General features: G+C 34.3%; 1 protein-coding gene across 1 annotated transcript; it reads left to right on the forward strand.

Moving 5' to 3' along the window:
- The first annotated feature begins 1,038 nt into the window (after positions 1-1,038).
- MYH4 (myosin-4) lies at positions 1,039-24,842 on the forward strand. The gene is made up of 38 exons (XM_031965539.1): positions 1,039-1,269; positions 1,889-2,032; positions 2,248-2,404; positions 3,111-3,138; positions 3,238-3,352; positions 3,959-4,051; positions 4,213-4,276; positions 4,415-4,513; positions 4,628-4,731; positions 5,757-5,895; positions 6,658-6,776; positions 6,876-7,025; positions 7,138-7,308; positions 9,554-9,863; positions 10,403-10,473; positions 11,447-11,534; positions 11,624-11,741; positions 12,770-12,893; positions 12,992-13,128; positions 13,966-14,221; positions 15,946-16,188; positions 16,292-16,468; positions 16,787-16,932; positions 17,171-17,261; positions 17,351-17,740; positions 18,293-18,419; positions 19,709-19,827; positions 19,932-20,128; positions 20,801-20,984; positions 21,073-21,238; positions 21,363-21,487; positions 21,904-22,212; positions 22,604-22,807; positions 23,385-23,510; positions 23,595-23,765; positions 23,869-23,973; positions 24,121-24,216; positions 24,554-24,842. The coding sequence occupies exons 1-38, from the start codon at positions 1,066-1,068 to the stop codon at positions 24,704-24,706; spliced, it is 5,820 nt and encodes a 1,939-aa protein (XP_031821399.1). The 5' UTR covers positions 1,039-1,065; the 3' UTR covers positions 24,707-24,842.
- Positions 24,843-26,155: the final 1,313 nt, after the last annotated feature.

The following is a 26,155-nucleotide window of genomic DNA, read 5'->3' on the forward strand; positions in this document are numbered from 1 at the left end:
GTTGACTGGCTGAAATTTCAATTCCCTTGCGCTTTTAATTGAGGGCTCAAAATACACAACATAGGATGGAATTTAACATGTCATAAAAAACTAAGCTGTTAAAACATAAGGCTCCAAAATCAGTGATCTGATCTCCTTGTCAGGCATATCTGGTGGCAAACTGGAGTGATTGTAGAACTAAAGCCGGTAGGGGAAGTAAACCTGGCAAATGATCTGTTTGAGGCTAACTCAGCAAAACTGAATCATCCTTTTATTAATTTGCATGCTATACACAATGAACTTGCTGAATCATCTCGCCCATTTTTTTGTCATTGCTGCTTTTTAAAAAATTAATCTAGACCCAATATTTCATCTATGTAAGATACTTCTGAAACAGAAATTTCCTCTACCAATTTAGATTTGCAAATTATTTGCAAATAGTAGTCTTAGAGAATTGTGAAAGTATTGAGAAATTAAGTTATTTGTTCATGAACACACTCTCTAGAACCTGTCAGAGGTGGACTGGGGATACAAAAATATAAATGAAATAAAGGCAGCTTTCAATAAACTTGCATTATACATATACATGTAAGTTTGTACAAAAAAATATGTACATTTTAAAGAAGATCTATGAAAAAATTATTATAGGCAACTCCCATTTAGGAAATTCCTTCTTCCATTGCAAATCAGTGTCTATTCTGTAGGTTATGGTATTCAAAAAATGCCTTGAACTCAAGAGTTTAAATGGCTTTCTCAGGAACACATAGCCAAATATGGATCAAAGGTGAATGAAATTTATTAGCACCAAGGCAAAATCTCTAAAATTTGTGCCATTCTTCTTCTCATACAAAATAAATCCAATGTATAATAAAAAATTCAAAGAAGTACTGAGGCATTAGAGAAATATTTATGTAGGATGGGGAAATTTTAAGAATGGCTCTACTCTTCAGATTCTTTCTTGGAAAATAAAGGAGTTCAACAACTAAGTTAAGTCATCTTTAAGTTCCCCTTCAGCTCAAAAATCTCCTGAATCTATATTTTTTTCTTCAGGTCCCTGAAGTGTGTTGCCACCAATAAGCCGCAGCCATGAGTTCAGATGCTGAGATGGCTATTTTTGGGGAAGCTGCTCCTTATCTCAGGAAGTCTGAGAAGGAGCGGATTGAAGCCCAGAACAAGCCTTTTGATGCAAAGAATTCTGTATTTGTTGTGGAACCCAAGGAATCCTATGTGAAAAGTATCATTCAGAGTAGGGAAGGGGGGAAGGTGACAGTGAAGACTGAAGGTGGAGCGGTGAGTAAGGGATGGGTTGGGGGGAGGGAGGGAAAAAGAGAAAAAAAGAGAGAGAGACAGAGACAGAAAGAGAGACAGAGACACAGAGACAGAGATAGAGACAGACAGACAGAGGCAGAGATAGAGACAGACAGAGATAGACAGAGACAGAGAGACAGAGAGAGACAGACCCACAGCGAGAAACAGAGAGAAAAAAGTGGGGGGTGGGTGGGAGATGATTAGGGAGGGAAAGGAGCAGGAGGAGGAGAAGGAAAAAGAAGGAAAGAAAGAAGGAAGGAAGGAAAGAAAAAAGGAAGGAAGGAAGGAAGAAAGGAAGGAAAGAAGGAAGGGAGAGACAAATAGAGACATACAGAGGTGCAGACAGAAACAAGAGACAGAAGCATAAAGAAATAGAGAATGAAACAGAAATAGAGCAAAGAGAGACAACAGAGAGAAAGAGACAGAGAGGAGGGAGAGAAACAGAGAGACAAAGACAGACAGAGAGACAAAGATAGAAACAGGCAAAGATAGAGATAAAGAACAAAGAGAGATAATGAATGAGAATTTCTTTTTCATCAACTTAGTTGATACTTACTTGTTTTCTGTTTTGAGTTTTATTTTTTATTTTATTTTTGGCCAGACTCTGACAGTAAAGGAAGATCAAGTTTTCTCCATGAATCCTCCCAAATATGACAAGATCGAGGATATGGCCATGATGACTCACTTGCACGAGCCAGCTGTCTTGTATAACCTCAAAGAGCGTTATGCAGCCTGGATGATCTATGTGAGTACACACCTGAGTGCTGTAGCAATTCCTTCAAGTTTGGCCCTCAAGCAACTCATAAATTTAATGTGAAAGCACAAACAAATGATGCATTCAAGTTATTGAAGTTTATGGAACAAGTTACTAGGTTACCCAGATCAAATATACAGGTCAATTAAACAGAGAAACTGATGAGGTGAAAATGCATTATGTAATTATTTCCTTTCTTCATACAGACTTACTCAGGGCTCTTTTGTGTCACTGTCAATCCCTATAAGTGGCTGCCAGTGTATAACCCAGAGGTAGTGGCTGCCTACAGGGGTAAAAAGCGACAAGAGGCCCCACCCCACATCTTCTCCATCTCTGACAATGCTTATCAGTTCATGTTAACTGGTAAGTGATTCAATATTAACCAATCTAAAGTATACAAGACATTTAATAACAATGATAATAATACTAATACTATCAATGAAGAGCACAGCTGAGGCCAGTCCCTTGGAAGTAAAACATTTCCACAAAAGGTTAATAAGTCATCAAGTCATTGGGAAATGTTTTCAGGATAAAATTCCATTCCAAAAATGAAGAGAGTATGTCTTACATAACTATCCTAATGCTCTAGTTAACCAGAGCTAACTTCAGTTTAACTAACTTTGAACTTATAATCTCTTTTTCTATTATGCCAAAATAAATGAAATACTTGTGGTAGGCTTTATCTCTGCCAAAAGCCAATAGATAGATCCTATAGACAATTTTACTTAAGAACTTTCAAGTATTATTGACGTGATATTATATTTAAACTATCATCTTGACAGGTGATTGAATAAAACATGAAACTGAAATTTTTCACTACAATTATTTGTATCTCCATTACATATCACAGATTATACCATAATCAGTAGTTTATAAAATTATAAACTTTACCTTTTCAGAAATATTTTATGATCTACTTAAATATGTTTAGAATTTTATAAAACAAAGAAAACTCAAAATCACTTTTTATATCATTCAAAAATGGTCATTTTAAGAAAACTTTTTTTATTTCAGTTTACTCCTTCTGGGAAGTTAAGTACACTTAAAACTCTTGTTTTCTTTTTCACAGATCGGGAGAATCAGTCAATCTTGATCACGTATGTACATATCATATTAGAGGATAGGGATGAGTGTTAATAATTGCATTGCTTATAATTATTTGAGAGTCTAATCATTTCTCTCATATGGGTTGGCAGTGGAGAATCTGGTGCTGGAAAGACTGTTAACACCAAGCGTGTCATCCAGTACTTTGCAACAATTGCAGTGACTGGGGAAAAGAAGAAAGAAGAACCAACTCCTGGAAAGATGCAGGTAAATCCTTCCTGACACTGGAGACAATGGAAAGCAGCATTGTAGAATATATGCAAATGTCTGACAACAATCTTTCAGAAATGTAGTGATGAGATCCCTATTGCCAGAGACTGTGACCATGGTAAAGGAAAGAACTAAAATTGTGAGGCTAGGACCAGTGAATGGAAATATTCAACAAAAAGGTTCCTCTTCTAGTATTCTTTTATTTATTTATTCATAAAATTAAATCCATTCATAAACATTTATTAATTTTTTTAGGGTAAAACATTGTTCTAGTACCAGAGAAATATAAAAATTAGTTAAGATGCTTTCCTTGACTACACTGACATTACACTCTAGTAACAAGATAGATATCAATTCTGATAACACAAAGTAAAATGATAACTGGAGTAGCAAGAGAAGAACAGAAGAAGATATCAGTAAGTAATACAGAAATGCCTTAGTGAAATGCCTTAGCAAATTCCTGTAAAATTCCTGTTTGCTGATTCTTAGAATCAAGAAATATGCAACATCAGCTAGATTAGAAGGGGAACCAGGTGAGTAATTTCAGCAGAATACAGAAGATTTCCCCTAAAGACACTCATCTTTTACTCTTTTTATTTTAAGGGGACCCTTGAAGACCAAATCATCAGTGCCAATCCCCTACTGGAGGCCTTTGGCAATGCCAAGACAGTGAGAAATGACAATTCTTCTCGTTTTGTAAGTTTCCACCTATTCTTTCTCATTTACCAATTATTAGGACTGTCATATCTGTGTGATATGTCAGTGTTCCTTAATATAGTTCTCAGAAGCACAAATAAATTCTGTATTCCCATTGATATGTATGACAACAAAAACTCTTTTATTATCTTCTTTTAAAGGGTAAATTCATTAGGATTCATTTTGGCACCACAGGAAAACTGGCTTCTGCTGATATTGAAACTTGTAAGTGCATTGAAAAGAGTAATCTAGTTTTTTTTTTCCTTTAGAGATTTAAATCAAAAATCATCTCCTTATCTATTTTTCTTTTCTTCTTGTTTTCAGTCTTTATATTTACATTTTTTTCTCTTATACATACTTAAGATCTATTAGAGAAGTCCAGAGTTACCTTCCAGCTCAAGGCTGAAAGAAGTTATCACATCTTTTATCAGATCATGTCCAACAAGAAGCCAGAGCTTATTGGTGAATAAATCACTTTTGATTTATATGTCAGATGTTAATAACTTTCCAAATAATTTATATTGTGATGTTTTATATAAAAGTGATAATTCTGTCTACATTTGCCCATTTGTGCAGAGATGCTTTTGATCACCACCAACCCATATGACTATGCCTTTGTCAGTCAAGGGGAGATCACTGTTCCTAGCATCGATGACCAAGAAGAGCTAATGGCTACTGATGTAAGTAGCACAGAGTGAAAAGCAAAAGAATCATTTTCATTTGTGAAATATATTCAACTTTTATTTTTCCATTTATTTAAAAGGAATAGCAAGTTGTACATAATAGTTGTGCAGCTTCATGTGCAATCATTTTTTATTATACTGTTATGAAAATGCTTGTTTCATCCTACAAATTTAAAATAAAATAAATTAAAAAAATTTTAAATAGTAAATAGCTAATTGGCCTTAGGAGCAGGTGATTCAAAATCCACTTCCAACACATATGAGCTAAATGAAGGTGAGGAAATTGCTTAATCTCTTAGTGGCCCCAGTCAACTTTTTAAATTGAATAAAGTATAGAATAACATTGGTAATTGGAATTTCCTCATTGGAAGTTCTCTATATCAATGAAATCACAGGACTGGGATTTTTTTGTTTACAAAAATAAATAGTAGTTAAGCATTTTTTTCTTTTTCTTTACCAAATCTGTAATTTCATCAGTATACAAGATAGAACCTACCTACTTTAAAATTCTCAGTCTACAGAGGGTGTGTGTGTGTGTGTGTGTGTGTGTGTGTGTGTGTGTGTGACTTGAAAGAGCTTTCATGGGAGCAAGGTTATTAAAAAAATTTAATGCCTCACACTTGGATAATGAGAATTAAGTAACTGGAAATTTGTATGAATAAAAAAAAAGAGAGAAGTGAGAAAAATAATGGGGAAACAGGGAAGCTTTGCCTGTTATTCTTAAAGCAATCTTCAGGATTGGTTAAGTGATGAAGTAACTTTCCCACCCCTATAATCTCATACTTTTGACAATCTCATACATATCATATTTGCCTTGTACTATAGTTGTGTCCAAATATTCAGTCCCCCTTGTATAATTGTAAGCTTTTTGAACATGAGTCTGTCTCATTTATCTTTAAAGGTCCTCTAGTACCTAGTCTAGTATCTCACATGCTTAATAAATGTTTGTTAAATAGATTTGAAGACAATATGCTTATGGATAACTGAGATTGGGGAATTTATTGTATTAAATCTTTTGTCAGAGTGCTGTTGATATCCTGGGTTTCACTAATGATGAAAAAGTGGCTATTTATAAGCTAACAGGAGCTGTCATGCATTATGGTAACATGAAATTCAAACAAAAGCAACGAGAGGAGCAGGCTGAACCAGATGGTACAGAAGGTATTGATAATTCTAGATACATTTATAAATCATAGACTTGTCTGATAAATATCTAGTTGAATCACAGAAATATAATATGCCTTTGTATACCTTGTACTGCTAAGCCTAGAAAAGACATAATAAACAGATGTTAATGGAATAAGTGTTCTCCTAAACATGGCCAATGATCTGAATGATGTATCCACACAAATACTCTAGAAAACTCTAGTTTCTCTCTGACTCTAGCCTGCATTCTTCTTTCTATTTAGCATTATTCCAAATTAGTTATTCTTTCCAGGCATCAGACTCCTCACCTATAAAAAAAGCTAGGTGGTTCAACAAATAAACTCAAATAGGGTCATGACATGACTAATAGACCAAACAATAACAACAAAAAGCTGCTTTTAAAATGTTTGTTTATTGACTAATTGATACAATCCCTCTCCTGTATTGTTTATAATTTAATAAGAGCATCATAGTAGATTACTAATACTTTTGATCTATAGATAGTATTTGTAAGTAAAATATTTTTATATCACATGTTCTAATTGTCACTGCAAAAATTAATCAAAAAATTCAAAAGACCAAATTGCTAATAGAAAACCTCTTTGTAAATAAATTCTCATCAGAATCAAAAGGTTAGGGATTGTGGAATCATTATCACAAGGGATCACAGTACTTTTGGAGAGTCAAGGAATTGTTAACATCCATATTTCTCTCAGAAATTTTGAGATCAATTTGATTTTTTCTGCTCTATGAAACCTTCTCTCTATGCTTTTATAGTTGCTGACAAGGCTGCCTACCTTCAAAGTTTGAATTCTGCTGACCTCCTTAAAGCTCTTTGCTATCCTAGAGTGAAGGTCGGAAATGAATATGTAACCAAAGGTCAGACTGTACAGCAGGTAAATATGGTTAAAGTCAATTAATTCAAATCAACCAAAGGAGACTCTAAGGGTTCGTTCTTCTCTCTGACTTCAGAAACCATACTATTCTTCTTAAAGGTATACAATGCTGTGGGTGCTTTGGCAAAAGCTATCTATGAGAAGATGTTCTTGTGGATGGTCACTCGTATCAACCAGCAACTAGACACCAAGCAGCCCAGACAATACTTCATTGGAGTCTTGGACATTGCTGGATTCGAGATCTTTGATGTAAGTTATTAGGAAAAACAGAGCACTAAATGGAGAAGTCTACATAATTTGCTTTTCTCTAACTTCCCTTGTTTTTCAACTCATTCAAATGTTTTGTATTTGACACATTCAGTTCAATAGCCTGGAGCAGCTGTGCATCAACTTCACCAATGAAAAACTACAACAGTTCTTCAACCACCACATGTTCGTACTGGAACAGGAGGAGTACAAGAAGGAAGGCATCGAATGGGAGTTCATTGACTTTGGGATGGATCTGGCTGCCTGTATTGAACTTATCGAGAAGGTGTGTATACATTTTTCATTACTCAAAATGCTTAAGAAAAATTTAATTTTTGCTCAAGAATTTTTTTATTATAGCTTTTTATTTACAAGATATATGCATGGGTAATTTTTCAGCATTGACAATTACAAAACCTTTTGTTCCAATTTTTCCCCTCTTCCCCCTCACCACTCCCCCAGATGGCAGATAGACCAATACATGTTAAATATGTTAAAATACATGTTAAATACAATATATGTATACATATCCATACAGTTATTTGGCTGCACAAGAAGAATCAGACTTTAAAATAATGTACAATTAACCTGTGAAGGAAATAAAAAATGCAAGCAAACAAAAACAGAGGGATTAGGAATGCTATGTAGTGGTTTATACTTGTTTCCCAGAATTCTTTTGCTGGGTATAATAGAATGAGTTCTATTCATTATTGAACAAATGGAATTGATATGGTTCATCTCATTGTTGAAGAGAGTCACATCCATCAGAATTGATCATCATATGGTATTGTTGTTGAAGTACATAATGATCTCCTGGTCCTGGTCTTTTCACTCAGCATCAGTTCATACAAGTCTCTCCAGGCCTTTCTGAAATCATCCCGTTGGTCATTTCTTACAGAACAATAATATTCCATAATATTCATATGCCACAATTTATTTAGCCATTCTCCAATTGACGGGCATCCACTCAGTTTCCAGTTTCTAGCCACTACAAAGAGAGCTGACACAAACATTCTTGCACATACAGATCCCTTTCCCTTCTTTAAAATTTCTTTGGGATATAAGCCTAGTAGTAACACTGCTGGATCAAAGGGTATGCACAGTTTGATAATTTTTTGAGCATAGCTCCAAATCGCTCTCCAGAATGGCTGGATGTATTCATAACTCCACCAACAATGCATCAGTGTCCCAGTTTTCCCACATCCCCTCCAACATTCACCATTATCTTTTCTTATCATCCTAGCCAATCTGAGAAGAGTGTAGTGGTATCTCAGAGTTGTCTTAATTTGCATTTCTCTGATCAATAGTGATTTAGAGCACCTCTTCATATGACTAGAAATAGTTTCAATTTCTTCATCTGAAAACTGTCTGTTCATATCCTTTGGCCATTTATTAATGGTTTGATTTCTTATAAATTAGAGTCGATTCTCTATATATTTTGGAAATGTTGCTCAAGAATTTTTAACACTCCTAAAATTAATTGCTTCCTCACCTCTTCAGAGTAGGAAGCATTGTGTGAATTTATTATTGTACTTGGAACATTCCTGCCTCTAGGTCATTGACAAATGGATCTCAACTTTTTTATTTATACTTCCAAGAAAAGTGCTTTTCTTCTTTTTCTAAGTCAAAAACATATTCTTAGTTTCCTATTTCTTAAAGTATTGTTGTAGGCACTTATTTTAAGGTCAATAGTCTCTTGATTCAAGACTGATGTTGAGATAAAATTATACACTCACAAGTTGCTGAATATCTAACAAAGGAGGAAGTTTACTTTGCCCTAACACAGCCAGGATATGCAAAAAACTATACAATGGCATTTACCTTCTCTAATGTTAAGTGGCCCCATCATCTCCAGTTGGAAATAGATCTGGTCAGTTAATCATCAGGGTATAAAAATTGTTGGTTTTACCATACTTGCATATTTTGACAATTTAAGCAGAGGGATTCTCATGAAGAGAATAAAATTGTGTATCTTGAAGACTATGCTGGTTTTTGACACCACCTGAGATATCATGTTATTCTAACTATTGATTTAGATATTTCTTTTAAGATTGTTTTTTGAATCAGTCATGTTGTCTAATAGTTTAATTTTAATAGAAAACTAAAAGACAAAACAAATTATAATCATATGTTTCACAATGTGGAATCATAGTTCCAAGGGTATATAATTTTATAACGTAAGATGTACTTTTATATTAGAAAAGTAGCTTTTCATCTCCATATAATTTTTCTTTTTATTTAATTTTGTCATCTCATTGTTGATATTAACTATGTAGTAGTATTTATATTCACTTAAATTCACATATATCTACATAGTATCAAATCTTCATAGAAAACACATTTTCAGCATATTCCTACCATATGTAATGATGGGTTTATATATTAGCATTTGAAGTTGCAAAGTAAAGATTATCTCGTTTATCACATATATACTTCTGAAAAAATGTATTTTCTGGCTATAAAATTTCTACATATAGTTGAAGTAGCTTTTCGTGGGAGAATGTAACTAAATATCTCTTCTCTATCCTTAGCCAATGGGCATTTTCTCCATCCTAGAAGAAGAATGTATGTTCCCCAAGGCAACAGATACTTCTTTCAAGAACAAACTGTATGAACAACATTTGGGAAAATCCAACAACTTCCAGAAACCCAAGCCTGCCAAAGGGAAGGCTGAGGCCCACTTCTCCCTGGTTCACTATGCTGGTACTGTGGACTACAACATTGCAGGCTGGCTAGACAAGAACAAGGATCCCCTCAATGAAACCGTGGTTGGGCTCTACCAGAAATCTGCAATGAAAACTTTGGCCTTCCTCTTTGCTGGAGGAGCTGCCGCTGAAGCAGGTAATTTTTCTTAGTACCAAAGATTCTTAACCATTTTTGTGTCATGAGCCTGTTTGACAGCCTGGTGAAATCTATGGTTCCCTTTCACAGCAATATTTTTATGTACATAAAATACATAGAACTACAACGAAAACTATAAGTAATTACCAAAATATTTTCAGCATTGACAACAAGTTCATGAACTCCAGTTAAGAACGCTTTATACAGGGAGTTGGGTATCTGAAAAGTAATACTAAATGTTACCTCCAGGAAACAGGCCTATTTTGCTCAGGATAGAGAGATCCCATCCCTTCTCTATAATTCCTCTTCTTATAATTATGTTTTGATGGACTTATCCTGGGAATCTCTTTTAGTAAAATTGTATTCTCCTAGCCTACTGATATGTATAATAATCAATAATAATGAATAATAATAATAATAGTGTATGTGAGGCAATGTAAATAAGGACAAATTTTAAGAACCAAAAGGAATTTGGGTAGGAATATTTTTTAATTATAAGTAATAAATATGTAATATTTTATTTCTTTTTATTTTTCCAGAGGGTGGTGGTGGCAAGAAGGGTGGCAAGAAGAAGGGTTCTTCTTTCCAGACGGTGTCAGCTCTTTTTAGGGTATGATATGACCTTTAAATCTATAGTAAAATGTAAAAACAATTATTCTTAAAAAGACCTAGAATTAATTAATCCACAAATACTTATTATGTCATTTCTCCAGTATATACTACAAATTTATTATAACAAAAGCCAAATTTCCTTTCAATCTAAAACTCAAAAAATCTGCTCACATCATAAGTATTGAAGGTATTCAAGATTAAACTAAAATCTGCTTTCAGACTCAACTTTTTCTCTGTTATGTCACTCACACAAGACTTTATTCAACCTTTCTCTGAATGGCAGTGTTTGAGATAAAGTTCAATTGAATTTGTATATAAACTTAAAGGATGAATACATTATTAAGATGTCCCTACTATCTGTCTGCTTTCATTTCCTTGGTGCATCCCAGTTTTTTAACTTTTTTTAAGGTTAGTTATATTTATATCAATAAACCTAAAAGTCTAAACAGAGCCCCAAATTTCTTTTCATATTTTTCTCCTTGCACAATAGATTTTCTTGACAATATAGACGGGGGGGGGGGGGGGGCAACTAGGTGGCAACTAGGTGGCATAGTGGATAGAGCACCAGCTCTGAAGTCAGAAGGACCTGAGTTCAAATCTAGTCTCAGAGACAAACCTTGGCCTTTTTAAGTTAAGATCTTAATAAATGCTTGTTGACTAATTGATATACTAGCATGAAGGTGACTCCTCTAAAAGAATATGTCAATAAAGCACAAGTTCTGTTAGGCATAAAAAGCTTTAAGAGAGCACACAGTGATGAACTATGTATCCGTTGCTTGAGAACCAGCCTAAATAATCTTCTGCTAAAGAGAATCATCAAATTTATTTAGGAGTTCTGCTTTGGTAAAGGAAGAATCCACACCAAATGGAATCCCAGATTTTTGAGATGTTGAAGTGAGATAGGGGACTGATAAGGTTTTCAGGTAGTTAACAAGAGGCAATTATTAACATCTTTTAATGTGGTTTTATAGGAGAATTTAAATAAGCTGATGACCAACCTTAGAAGCACTCACCCTCATTTTGTTCGCTGCCTCATTCCCAATGAAACTAAAACGCCTGGTAAGAAACTGGTGATATTCAAGTAGGTGCCACTGGTTTTACCTTGATTTTTAAGTAAAATTTATGAGCTTTGGTATTGTTTTTCTCAGGTGCCATGGAACATGAACTTGTCTTGCACCAGCTGAGATGTAATGGTGTGCTAGAGGGCATCAGAATCTGCCGGAAAGGATTTCCAAGCAGAATCCTATATGCTGACTTCAAACAACGGTAAGACCTTCTCTATTAACATTATTTTCACCTTTAAATATTATATCATCTCTCTTTTACACGATTGCTCTTTTCAATGTTTCAACAACAAAATTTTAAATATTATCAATTGAAAAGTTATCTGAAAAGAGAAAAAGTTTGAGTAATTAATAGCACAGGCAATTTATTCTTCTAGTTATAATAGAGAAATATCCCTGGTCTGGATGGAAATCCATTTGATGGAAAACAGTACTATGTTTATTCATTCATTCATTCATTCGTTTATTTATTTATTTAGCTACCTGCCCATCTATTCATTTATTCACTAGTTTATTTATTTTTGAGACTGAGTTTTCCTATCTTGACCTATGTGGAAGCACAGCAGCTAGCACAGGCCCAATCTTACTACTGATTAGCGTGAGACTTGATCTTTTCTGTTTCTGGATTACACTGGTTCACCCTGCCTTTTAAACAGTCTGCTGGCCCTTGATTCCTAGGAGCTTTTTTACTAGTTTTAGTGCAGAATCCTGATTTGTTTATCCAACTTCTGAAAAGAACTACTAAACTCAAGTAATCCCCCAGCCTCAAACTTTACCAGCAGCAGAGCCTACTTCATTAAAAAAAATCAATATCTTTCATTATATATCATCTCCATTTCCCAGAATATTCTTTTCTCCTCCAACATATAAAGTTATAGTTCATAACAAAGAATACAAAAGAGGGAGGAAAAGTAGTCCATCAAATCTAACTAGTAAATCAACAAGTCTCCCACCTCTGCAAAGAAAGAGGTGGGGGGTATTTATTCTTAGATATCTTCTCTTTAGGGCCAAGCTTGGTTATTAACCAAGTGTTTGTTTTGATTTTCTTGAATTAACACAATTTATAAACATTCTGGTGAGGCTGCAATGGTTATTAATAAAGAAAATAATTTGATATTCTTCTTATTATAATAGATACAAGGTTTGTATAAGTTATTTGTATATAGATGATTCTCTTTAGCAGATTAGCTCCCATCTGAAAATAACTTGATATTCTTCTTATTATAATAGATACAAGGTTTTAAATGCAAGTGCTATTCCAGAGGGACAGTTCATTGACAGCAAAAAGGCTTCAGAGAAACTTCTTGGATCCATTGACATTGACCACACCCAGTATAAATTTGGGCACACCAAGGTACCACTAACCACTAACTATAATTTCTACCCTGGATAATTACTTTCCATTTGAAATTTCTACTGGAAATTATCAAAATTAATTTTTCCTTTGTGAAGGTCTTCTTTAAGGCTGGTCTTCTGGGAACCCTGGAGGAGATGCGAGATGATAAATTAGCTCAACTTATCACCCGTACTCAAGCCATATGCCGAGGCTATCTGATGAGAGTAGAATTCAAGAAAATGATGGAAAGGAGGTGAGACCCATTTTTCACAATGTCTATATTTCTTTTTCCTTTAATTGAATACTATTACACAATGTGCTAAATGTATCCCTAATTAACCAATCTATTAGCATTTATTAAATGTATTTTTCCAGAAACTATAGTAGGCATTGAGGATACAAATATGAAATTGAGACATCCTCTATCCTCAATGAGACTGTATTCTCTTTTTCATAGGCCTCATTAATTTTTAATGGTACTTTATTTTCCAAATACATGCAAAGACAGATTTCAATATTCACCTTTGCAAAACCTTATGTTCCAATTTTTTTCTCCCTGTCTTCCCCTCTGTCCTCTTCCTAAGACAGCAAGCAATCTGATAGAGGTTAAACATATATAATTCTTCTAAACATATTTTATATTCTTCATACTGAGAAAAAAAAAGATCAAAAAGGAAAAGACAAGGAAAAAAACAAATAAATAAATGACAACAAAAAGGTGAAAATACTATGTATGATCCTTTGTTTTCCTAATTTGCTTATAGTATCACCCTTTATGTGTAAATCTCGAATCCTTATCTTTATACAGGGTGTTAGATATTGGTCAATGCCTAGTTTCTGCAATACTGTTTCCAAGATTTTTTTTTTTTTTTAGCAATTTTTGACAAATAGTGAGTTCTTATCCCAGAAGCTAGAGTCTTTGGGTTTATCACACACATTGACTATTATCTCTTGTGAACCTAACCTATTCCACTGATCCAATACTCTGTTTCTTAGCCAGTACCAAGTGGTTCTGATGATCACTGCTCTATAATACAGTAAATCTCGCACAGATAGCTTCATTACTTTTGAAATGGATTTTCATTTACAGAGAATCCATCTTCTGTATCCAGTACAATATCCGTGCTTTCATGAATGTCAAGCACTGGCCCTGGATGAATCTATTTTTCAAGATCAAACCCCTGCTTAAGAGTGCAGAAACAGAAAAAGAGATGGCCAACATGAAGGAAGAATTTGAAAAAACCAAAGAAGAACTTGCCAAATCTGAGGCTAAGAGAAAGGAACTGGAAGAAAAGATGGTAGCTCTGGCACAAGAGAAAAATGACCTCCTTCTCCAAGTACAATCTGTGAGTATCCTGCTAGAGTCATTCTGCAGCAATCAGGTTTATTTAATAATAACAATCATTTAGTCTTTATTAAGTGTCCACTATCATTTGTTATTCTACAACTATCATATAAGATATGATATTTTTAAAAATTATTTCAGAAATCTATAAACTGAACAGAAAAAGATATTGGTTGTAGAATTAGAAATCATGAGTTTGACTCCAGGCTCTGCTATTTATTAGTTTTGTAACTCTGACAAAATTGCCTCTGTGCCTCAGTCTCATCTGTAAAACGAACATAACAATTGTATTACCTATGTCACAAAATTTTTTTGTAAAATATTTTATGAACCTTTAAGTGCTATGTAAATGTGAATTGTTATTTCAATCTAATTTTCAAAAACACTTGGAACAACCCTTGAAAACAAAAGATAGCCACTTCCTAAATAATTTTTACACATGTGTATACTATTCATTCAATGTAAATTTACACACACATTTGTACATATCTACAAAAATCCATAAAAAAGCAGAAACACATATATGTGGGCATATCCATATACATGTGTGTAAATACTTGTGCACACACAGTTCCATACATAAGTACATATATGTTTATATGTGCATGTATGTGTATGTGTTGTGTATTCCTTGATTTCTTTTGTCCTGACTTCCCAAAATTCTTTAATTAGACTGGGCTAAATTTTCCTTTGGAAAAAAATTTTTTCAATGGCAGGCATAAATCTGAATGTGTTTTTTCTTCATCAGGACAAAAAGTAAGCTAAAAGAAGTTACACATAGAACTCTTAATAATGGATAGATATAGAAGAGGGAAATAGTCTCTGTTCTTCCATAATCACTGATTTTTCTTTCTTCCCCCTTTTCATCTCCCTTTCAAACTTCTTAGGGTACTGGCACTAATATTCAATTAATTGTAATCAAATAAAATAGTAATAGACAGTATCTGCAATATAATAAGTTTAACTTATAAGCAAGATAGTGCTTTGTTGAATTTGAATCAATAGCTACTGTCTATTTCTACTTCCCTTTTAGTAGATATGCTTTGAACCTAAATCCTAGGTTTCAAAGGAAAAGAAAACAAAATAGATCACTCTGAAAATTATTTTGTGTGCTCATTCTCCTACCTGGTTTCTTTTCTTCAAGCTTTCTTTTATAGATTATATAGATTTACAATGCCATTTCACACCTAAATTTTCCAATGTACTTCCTTATTTTCATCCTGCAGTTAAGAGTGCAAGAAGTCCAGGATACAAGTGATAACACAAAAGATTACATGTTATTTGCCTTTATTACATATCAATTTCATATTTTAAATATTTTAGGGAAATATGAATAAAGATGGTAGCTTATGGTGTTTCTCAAAAATATATATTCCTATTTAGGGTTTTTTTTTTTTAACAAACTGGAGAATTTCAGTTTTGTAAAATGTCTGCTTTTTACTCTCTGCTCTGGCTGTGTTTTCCACACTCCAAGCTTGTTATAAGATTAAAATCAGATAATTTACATTGAAGGAATTTTTAAATGATAAAAGCATGATAGAACTTTAGGGCACTATTATGCAAAATAAATTTATAAATTAATTTTAACTGATCAGTTGGATGAATCAATCAAGTAAACACATATAAATCCAAAAACAGATTTTTTCTTGGCTTTCTCTACTTTTTCGGACAAGTTACTCTGTGTAATATAGACATCGGTTTAGAAAAAAAAATTTCCTATCATAGGAAGCAGAAGGCTTGGCTGATGCTGAGGAGAGATGTGATCAGTTAATCAAAGCCAAAATCCAACTTGAAGCTAAAATCAAGGAAGTGACTGAAAGAGCTGAGGATGAGGAGGAGATCAATGCTGAACTGACAGCCAAAAAAAGAAAACTGGAAGATGAATGTTCAGAACTCAAGAAAGACATTGATGATCTTGAACTGACACTAGCCAAGGTGGAAAAGGAGAAACATGCTACAGAAAACAAGGTACAAATAGTACCCATGAAAATGAAATGATTTATATCATGCATATATTATGTACAAGTATGACACAATGTAAACTAATGCAAAAACATTTTCTCTCATAAAGGTGAAAAACCTCACAGAGGAGATGGCAGGGCTAGATGAAAACATTGCTAAACTCACCAAAGAGAAGAAAGCACTCCAAGAGGCTCATCAGCAGACCCTGGATGACTTGCAGGCAGAAGAAGACAAAGTGAATACATTGACTAAAGCCAAAACCAAATTGGAACAACAAGTAGATGATGTAAGTATAAAAGCACATAGACCCATACAGTTGTGGGGTTTTTTTACACTAATTAACTCATAGAATTTTAAAGCTGGAAATTTTTTTAAAAAGATAATTTCTTTCTTTAATACAAAATAAACTATTTTCATATCAAAGAAAAAATGATACTGCCTTCATGAAATTTTTTTAACATAACTGATTTTCCACTACCGATTGTATTATTTTAAAAATTGAAATTGGTTTGGCTTAAAATTTTTCATCTTACTACATATATATTAGTGACAACATATTCATATTTATAGAAAACAAATTAATAAAATGCATTTAAAAACTCAGCTTGAAGGATCCTTGGAACAAGAAAAGAAACTCCGCATGGACCTAGAGAGAGCAAAGAGGAAACTAGAAGGTGACCTAAAGTTGGCCCAAGAATCCACAATGGATATCGAAAATGACAAAGCTCAGCTTGATGAAAAATTTAAAAAGTAAGTAAAAGTACAGCATAATTCCATTATTAAATTGAATGAGATAAAATGTTGCTGGGGAAAAAAAAGATAGGTCTGGAAAAGTTTTATAGGACAAATTTAATTAGCTTAGAAGGTGTTTATTTGTTAGCCCTGTTTTCTAAAATTCACATAACAGAGGGATACTAATGTTTTATTTTAAAAAATAAAGAGAACCTTATGGAATTATTGTTTTCAATTTGCATTGCTTTTCTAAAAGGAAAGAGTTTGAAATGAGCAACCTGCAAAGCAAAATTGAAGATGAACAAGCTTTAGCTATGCAGTTGCAGAAGAAGATCAAGGAATTGCAGGTAAAGTCATCACTTCCTTGGGTTCCAGGTACCACGGAAACATTCACTGACAGGAAGAAGCTAATGGATGTCTTTTTCCTTATTGCCAGGCACGCATTGAAGAACTGGAGGAGGAAATCGAGGCAGAACGGGCCTCGCGGGCAAAAGCTGAGAAGCAGAGATCTGATCTCTCCAGGGAACTTGAGGAGATCAGCGAGCGCCTGGAGGAAGCTGGAGGAGCGACTTCAGCTCAGATTGAGATGAACAAGAAACGAGAGGCTGAATTCCAGAAAATGCGCAGGGACCTTGAAGAGGCCACCCTGCAGCATGAAGCCACAGCTGCTGCCCTCCGCAAGAAGCATGCAGACAGTGTTGCTGAGCTTGGGGAACAAATTGATAACCTGCAGAGGGTCAAACAAAAACTGGAGAAGGAGAAGAGTGAATTGAAAATGGAGATTGATGATCTTGCTAGTAATATGGAGACTGTTTCCAAAGCCAAGGTACTGTGGAATAACTAAAAATCATCCCTTCATTTTTGTTTGCAAAGAAAAAATGAAAACAAATATCTATTTTTTCCTATATTGAATATTAAGTTTTTAGGAATATAAGATTCAGAGCTAGAAGAGAACTTAGAAACCATCTAATCTACTCATTTACCCAAGAAAAATGATGATTTTGCTGACTAGATATTGCTAGTATGAAGAAGAAACTAAGGCTGACCCCCATGCAAAAGAGTTCCCAGTTAGCTAGTTCTTGACAGAAGATAAAGCAATATCTTTAATAGTGAAGTTTGTGTATCTTAATTAGAATTATTTTATTAGAAAGGATTACATTCAATCTTCCCACATTTAATTTGCTGATGCAAAATTTCTTTAAGTTTTTTTCTTTATGTATAAGATATGATGGCAAAGAAAATAATTCTCTTGACTTTAGGACATCTCTTATAGTACACAATTTTAGTGATGCTAAAAGCATAAGCCAGCTTTGAATTTTCTTTGATTTCAGACTTACAAACTAAATTATAATTTCTTTTTTAATTCCTTATTTTATAGGCAAATCTGGAAAAAATGTGCCATACCCTGGAAGACCAGCTTAGTGAAGTAAAAACCAAGGAGGAAGAGCAACAACGCCTAATAAATGACCTATCAGCTCAAAGGGCACGCTTGCACACAGAATCAGGTAAAGTATGTAGGATTTCTTGTAGTCAGTCCTGGACAGTCTTCATATCTTGGGCAGGTTACTTACCCCATCTGGACCTCAACTACAATATAAGAGTTAAATAAGATGGCCTCCTATATATTCTTTTTCTATAATGTCCCTGAAGATGTTCTGAAAGGGAAGAAAATATCTTTTATTTTGCTACTTCTATCCAATACCAATACCACTCAGTCAGCTCTGCAACTAATTGCTTCATGTTCATCTCCAACTTAATCTTTTTAAAAAAAAAAGTTTTTTTCTATATACAAAGTTAGTTTTCAACATCCACCCTTCCAAAACCTTTGTGTTCCAAATTTTTCTCCTTTTCTCCCATTCTCCCCCTCTCTTAGACAGCAAGTAATCCAATATAGGTTAAACATGCAGTTCTTCTAAGCATATTTCCACATTCATCATACTGCATGAGAAAAATCAGATCAAAAGGTAAAAAAATGAGAAAAAAAACAAGCAAACAAACAACATCAACAACAAAGTGAAAATACTATGTTTTGATCCATGTTCAGTCTCCATAGTTTTCTCTCTGGATTAAGATTGCTCTTTCCACATAAGTCTTTTGGAACTGCATTAAATCATCTCATTGTCTTCAACTTAATCTTGATGGTAAAATGTGAAATTTATGTAACTGACAAATATTCTCTATAATCAATCAAAAGCATTTAATAAGGGCCTATTATGTGTCAGTTATTGTACTTGGGATACAACTATAAAAATAATACAGTCCCTGTACCCAAGGAGTTCATATTTTAGTGGGAGATATGATTGCTCATAGATATATATATCTATCTATATTATCTATATATAGATAAATATAGTGTGTAAATAAAATAAGTATACAAGTGATTGGGAAGAGAAGAGTATTAACACAAATGGAAGATCAAGTAAAGCTTTTTGAAAAAGTTAGACTTTGAGATGAATCTTAAAAGATGATACAGTTTCTAAGAACAACATGGGGCAAAAGCTATGCAAAGTCACAGGGATGTGAACAGTGTGCACAATATATAACTTTTTATTATCTCAATAAGCTAAGAAAATCAGACTCCTAAAAATTAAATAAAGCCAGTACTTTTGAAGAGCTAAGTCTATTATTCCAAATTTCCCAACATCAAAGCAAATTCATTAGCTAAATTCACTTCACAAGAAGTACAATGGGGAAAAAAAAAACATGTTTTATATAATGTTAATATGATTCCATTTTACATTATACCTTCTCCTGGATAGATGTATAAAATTTCTCATATATTGTACTTCTGCAGGTGAATTTTCACGGCAGCTTGATGAGAAAAACTCATTACTTTCTCAGTTGTCAAGAGGCAAACAAGCATTTACTCAGCAAGTTGAGGAACTGAAGAGGCAGCTTGAAGAAGAGACTAAGGTAAAATTTTCACTCCTGAGGTTTTAGAATATGTCCTCTCATTGAAGCAATGAGAGAAATAACATTGTCCAAGGCAAACATCACAAATCTTCTCTTTTTCATAGGCAAAAAATGCTTTGGCCCATGCTTTACAATCCGCTCGCCATGACTGTGACTTGTTAAGGGAACAATATGAAGAGGAGCAGGAAGCCAAGGCTGAGCTACAGAGGGCAATGTCCAAGGCCAACAGTGAGGTTGCCCAGTGGAGGACCAAATATGAAACAGATGCCATTCAACGCACAGAAGAATTGGAGGAGGCCAAGTAGGAGTCTTGGTGAAGGGGCAAGAAATGGCAAAGATGAGGAAAGCATGTGGGAAAGAATAAATAATTTAGAGCTAGGAAGAATAAAAAATGACTTTGATAGTTTCTGTAATCTCTAGTTTCCTTCTCTCTAGAATGGGGAATTGGATTAGGTTATCTCATAAGTCTCTTTCAATACTAAATGTGAGGGTTCTCTCTATTTTGTAGTGGGACAAGAAAAGAGGTCATTTACTGGTCAAATTCACAGTGGAATGTACAGGAAAGGAATTGCACACACATCCTTTTCTCACAGACATTTCCAGAAGGAAATGGGACATATCAAAATCCATATCACTCCCTCGCACTCAACAATTTCATGCTCCTCTTTCATATCAAAATTAAAGGATTTATCCCTCACATACACCAGAGAGATGCATATGCATATACTCAAATATCCACACAAATATAAAGATTTCAGGGCTTTGAAGAAATAAAAGCTTTGCCCTCAAAATATTAGATTTCCTTGTGCTGGATCTAAGGAAGTAAAAAAGAAATTCTAAGGGACAGATTGTCTTGAGAGGAACTATGTTGAGAAACATAGGAAAATAAATATTTTAAGAATAGCCTTGTAAAATTAAATTTCATAACTCACTCTTCCTGGTCATTCACTTTATAAAATATGGCTCTTTTCAGAAAGAAACTGGCCCAGCGCCTGCAAGATGCTGAGGAACATGTGGAAGCTGTGAATTCTAAATGTGCTTCCCTTGAAAAGACCAAGCAGCGCCTGCAGAATGAAGTAGAGGACCTCATGATTGACGTAGAGCGCTCAAATGCCGCCTGCGCTGCTCTCGATAAAAAACAAAGGAATTTTGACAAGGTATTTCAAGAAAAGTTTCTGTCTTGTGGGAAATATGCAAAACACATTGTTCTTGACCACAGAGAATAATTATTAGTTGCTCTCTTAGGTGTTGTCAGAATGGAAACAGAAATACGAGGAAACTCAGGCTGAACTTGAAGCTTCCCAGAAGGAGTCCCGGGCTCTCAGCACAGAGCTGTTCAAAATGAAGAATGCTTATGAAGAATCCTTGGATCAGTTGGAAACCCTGAAGCGAGAGAACAAGAACTTGCAGCGTAAGTGCTTTTCTTCTCTTTTACCAATAAAATGCTAGAGGGAAATTTTTTTTCCCTTTTCCTTTCCTTTTTTGTTTTTTATCCTTGCTCAGTTGACTTTTGTTTTTTGTTTACTAACCAACAGAGGAGATTTCTGACTTAACTGAGCAGATCGCAAGTGGTGGAAAGCAGATCCATGAACTGGAGAAAATAAAGAAACAAATTGAGCAAGAAAAAGGCGAACTTCAGGCTGCCCTGGAGGAGGCTGAGGTATATGCCAATCAATTAAACAAACAAGAAATTATTAAGCACCTGCTTTATGCCATTTGCTGATACAAATATACAGATGATAACACAAATCTAAAAATGATATAAATATAAAAATGAGCTGATCTCTGCCTTTAGGAAACTTACATTATATCAGTATAGAAAAATACAACAAATGCTGTTTTCCCCATCCATTTAATAATCTATAATAAATAATTTAATAATATAGTCATTGAAACCTAGCTCTATCATGTTAAAAAGAGGTGCTTCATGCATATGAGAAGCATAGTTACAATAGTTTCCAGAATTAAAAAAAAATGAAATCACTATATCAAGACATAGTAATTGCTTCTTCTTAAAACTCATTGTACTGTTTAGAAGATACGTTTGTGCTCAATTGATTTTTTTTTTCCATTAAGGCTTCACTTGAGCATGAAGAAGGAAAAATTCTGCGTATCCAACTTGAGTTAAATCAAGTGAAGTCTGAAATTGACAGGAAAATTGCTGAGAAGGATGAGGAAATCGATCAGCTAAAGAGGAACCACCTCAGAGTTGTGGAATCAATGCAGAGCACACTGGATGCTGAGATCAGAAGCAGGAATGATGCCCTGAGGATAAAGAAGAAGATGGAGGGAGATCTGAATGAAATGGAAATTCAACTGAACCATGCCAATCGCCAAGCTGCAGAGGCTCTAAGGAACCTGAGGAATACTCAAGGTATCCTGAAGGTAAGTTAACTTAAGTACATAAGATCTTTTATTAAATCTTCCATTCAGTTTTATATTTTTTAAATTTTATAGTTAATTTTTAAATATGATCTTAAAAGTAATTTGTTCATGACTGGTAAGTTTAAGACACAGTTTACTTTGACTACAGTTTTTCAGGTCCTAGGGCCTGAAAGAAAAATGCATACCCATTTGTATGATGTGGTTCTTCTAATCAGTTTTAATTTAAAATTAGATTTGTAATTTGTTTCTGTTATATTTGTAATCTAAATTATAAAAGACTCTAAGTACATAATGATTTTATTAAAAAAAACTGTATTTGCCTAAGCTTTACTTTGATGTGTGAACATAAGAATGATTAGATGTCCAAAAGTGATTTTCCTTTGACATGCAGGACACCCAACTGCATCTGGATGATGCTATTAGAGGCCAAGATGACCTTAAGGAGCAGTTGGCAATGGTTGAGCGGAGAGCAAACTTGATGCAGGCTGAAATTGAAGAATTAAGAGCTTCTCTAGAACAGACTGAAAGGAGCAGGAAGGTAGCTGAACAAGAGCTTCTGGATGCCAGTGAAAGAGTACAACTTCTACATACCCAGGTAAGATTCATTTTTATCAATTGATCAATAAGCATTTATTAAGCACATAATACCTAAAAGGCTCTATTCAAAGATACAAAGACAAAAATAGTCCCCATCTTCAAGGAACTTATATTCTATCAGAAATTAGAAATAGTTTCTAAAGATTGGGACAATTTTAAAAGTTATATCTAGTACTTGATATAAAATAATCATTGACTTTTCTAAAGTTCTAGAAAGAATACATAGTTGATATAATAATCTGAGTTTCAGATACATTTAGAGACCCCTTAGGTTTCAAGTTACATGAAAAGTATGTTGATTAGAGTCTGGAGTGTTGCCTAATTCTAGCAGTTGCCTATTTTTAAGAAACAAATATAGAAAAGCCTCTACCAACCACTCTAAAATTCTAAAATTAAAATTTTAAAAAGTTTTAAAATATAAACCCAGGTGGATGAAGAAGCTAAGAGGCAAATTGAAAGTTTAGTCCTAATTTTGCTCTGGTAGGCATATTTTTCACATATATATATGGATTAATTTTAATTATATGTTATCAAGATTACTAATTATGCAATATTTTTAAAAATATTTTCATCAGAACACTAGCCTGATCAATACTAAGAAGAAGCTGGAAACAGACATTACTCAAATACAGGGTGAGATGGAAGACATGGTCCAGGAAGCCCGTAATGCAGAAGAGAAAGCCAAAAAGGCTATCACTGATGTAAGCAGAAAATTCATTGATTTCTCTCTTTGATCTATTTATATGACTACATGACATAATTGTCTTGGTTTACTTGCTAACCAGGCAGCCATGATGGCTGAGGAACTGAAGAAGGAACAAGACACCAGCGCTCACCTGGAAAGGATGAAGAAGAACATGGAGCAGACTGTGAAGGACTTGCAGCACCGCCTTGATGAGGCTGAGCAGCTGGCCCTGAAAGGAGGAAAGAAGCAGATTCAGAAACTGGAAGCCAGAGTATATATATCCTAAATATTAGATCTTTTCTAGTCTATTCTGTTGTCTGGTTTCAGCAAAAACTGTTGAAAACCAAGTCAAATTAAACTTTGTCTTTTTCAAGGTTCATGAGCTTGAAAATGAGGTTGAAAATGAACAGAAACGCAATGTTGAAGCTGTGAAGGGCCTACGTAAACATGAAAGACGAGTGAAGGAACTCACTTATCAGGTGAAGCTTTCTACCATTTTATATACTTGATTCTCCTTTCTCTTTCCCCTCAACCCCTTCTCCTCCCTCTCCCCAGCCCACGGAAATGAAAGATAATTATAGCTGTTGCATTTGAAATAATGAAATTACCTATTCATCAACTTTCAGACTGAGGAAGACCGTAAGAATGTTCTCAGGCTTCAGGACCTAGTAGACAAATTACAAACCAAAGTGAAAGCCTATAAGAGACAAGCTGAAGAGGCGGTGAGTATAGTTCCTTGGCTATCATTTGGATAAAGCAAATGTGTTTTATTTTTTCTTCTTTAGTTCTTTGGTTGTTACTGCATGATATTCCCCACACCCCACACATTGCCTTCAAGAAACTAAACAGATCTGTGTTTCTTTTCTTGCCTTGCTGGCAACATCTTAAATTTAGGAAGGAAGAGTGGGAAAATAACAAGATGAGGAGGAAGTAGTCAGCTGAATTGTTCCATAGTCCCAAACTCTTCATTGCCAACATCCAGCAACATTTTCCTTCTTCCCCTGAAAAAGAAATGCAGACTTCTCTTTTTTTTCTGATGAATATGTTTTTTATTCTTAGGAGGAGCAGTCCAATGTCAACCTCTCCAAATTCCGCAAGATCCAGCATGAGCTGGAGGAGGCTGAGGAACGGGCTGACATTGCTGAATCCCAGGTCAACAAACTTCGGGTTAAGAGTCGAGAAGTTCACACAAAGATTATAAGTGAAGAGTAATCACAATCTAATGCTTTGATGTGACTGAAGAAATGAACATAATGTAAAATTCTTGGTTACTTCATTCTGTAATTATTGTCTACTCTGTCTTTAATATCAAGGTAATAAATCCTAAAGAGAAATTTGCAAACCAAAATTGCATTTGTCTTCTTACAATATTACTCCACTAATATTAGTGCCTTATTACATTTATATGGTGCCTTAAATTTGGAAAGTATTTATGTATTATCACCTGAATTAATGACCATGTAATATAAGGCATTCCCATTTTACAGATTAGGTTTCTGAGGCTCAGAGAGTAAACGATTTGTGTAGGGTTACTCTAATAGCAAATATTTGAAGTTTTAAATTCAAATCTTTTTTATTCCAACTCCAACACTCTATCAAATATGATACTAATACTTTGGTTAAATCTCCATAATTTTGTTTCATGTTTTAGTTTCTTCTTTAAGGAATTATTTATCAACTCTCCCTCCTCTTTAAGAGATAATATAGGTTTTATTAAATAAGACTTATTAGGTAGTGGAGAGTAAAGTTGAAGTTGTTTTCTAAATTATTTTTTCACCACTCAGAATTTCAATGTTTAAAGAGACTTTAGTCAGTCAACGTCAGACAATATTTATCAAGGGCTTTCTATGTTGATTGGTGACAGCATTGAAGATTAAAAAAATAATAATAATAAGAGGCAAAAGACAGTCTCTATCCATAAGGAGATCACAATATAATGGGGGAAACAATTAGTAAACAAATATATACAAACAAGCTGTAAACAGAAAAAACAGGAAATAATTCGAAGAAAAAAGGCACAAAAATTAAGAGGGGTTGAAAAAAATCATAGAAGATGTGATTTCAATTGCAATTTGAAGGAAACCAGGCAAACCAGTATGTAAAGATGAGAAAGGACAGTATTCCAGGTATGGAGAACAGACTGCCAAAGAAAATGCCTACAGCCAAGAAATGGAGTATCTTGTTTATGAAGTAGCATGGGGGGTAATGTAACTAGATCAAAATGTAGGTATTAGGAAGAAAAGTGTAAGAAAGAAAGGTGTGAGGTAAGTAGATTATGAAGGGCTTTAAAGGCCAAACAGAGTATTTCATTTTGTATCCTGGAGGCAATAGGTAATCACTGGAGTTTATTGAGGAGGGAAAATGATCAGACCTGTGTTTTAAGAACATTACTTTGGCGGATGAATGAAGGATAGACTGGAGTGGAAAGAGACTTGAAGCAGGCAGGACCACTTGCAATCTATTGCAAGGTCAAAGTGTGGGGTGAGGAAGGCTTACATCAAAGGTTTGTAGATGTCAGAGGTGAGAAAGGGGTATTCAAGAGGTGTGCAAAAGTAAAATCAACAGGCCTTGACTACAGATTAGACATTGGGGATGAGGGAGAGGGCAGGGAAAACATTAAATTGCCAGCCTGAAGGACTTGGATATGGGGCTACAGGGTTG

This window comes from Sarcophilus harrisii, chromosome 4 (assembly GCF_902635505.1).
Source record: "Sarcophilus harrisii chromosome 4, mSarHar1.11, whole genome shotgun sequence".
NCBI classification, from domain to species: Eukaryota; Metazoa; Chordata; class Mammalia; order Dasyuromorphia; family Dasyuridae; genus Sarcophilus; species Sarcophilus harrisii.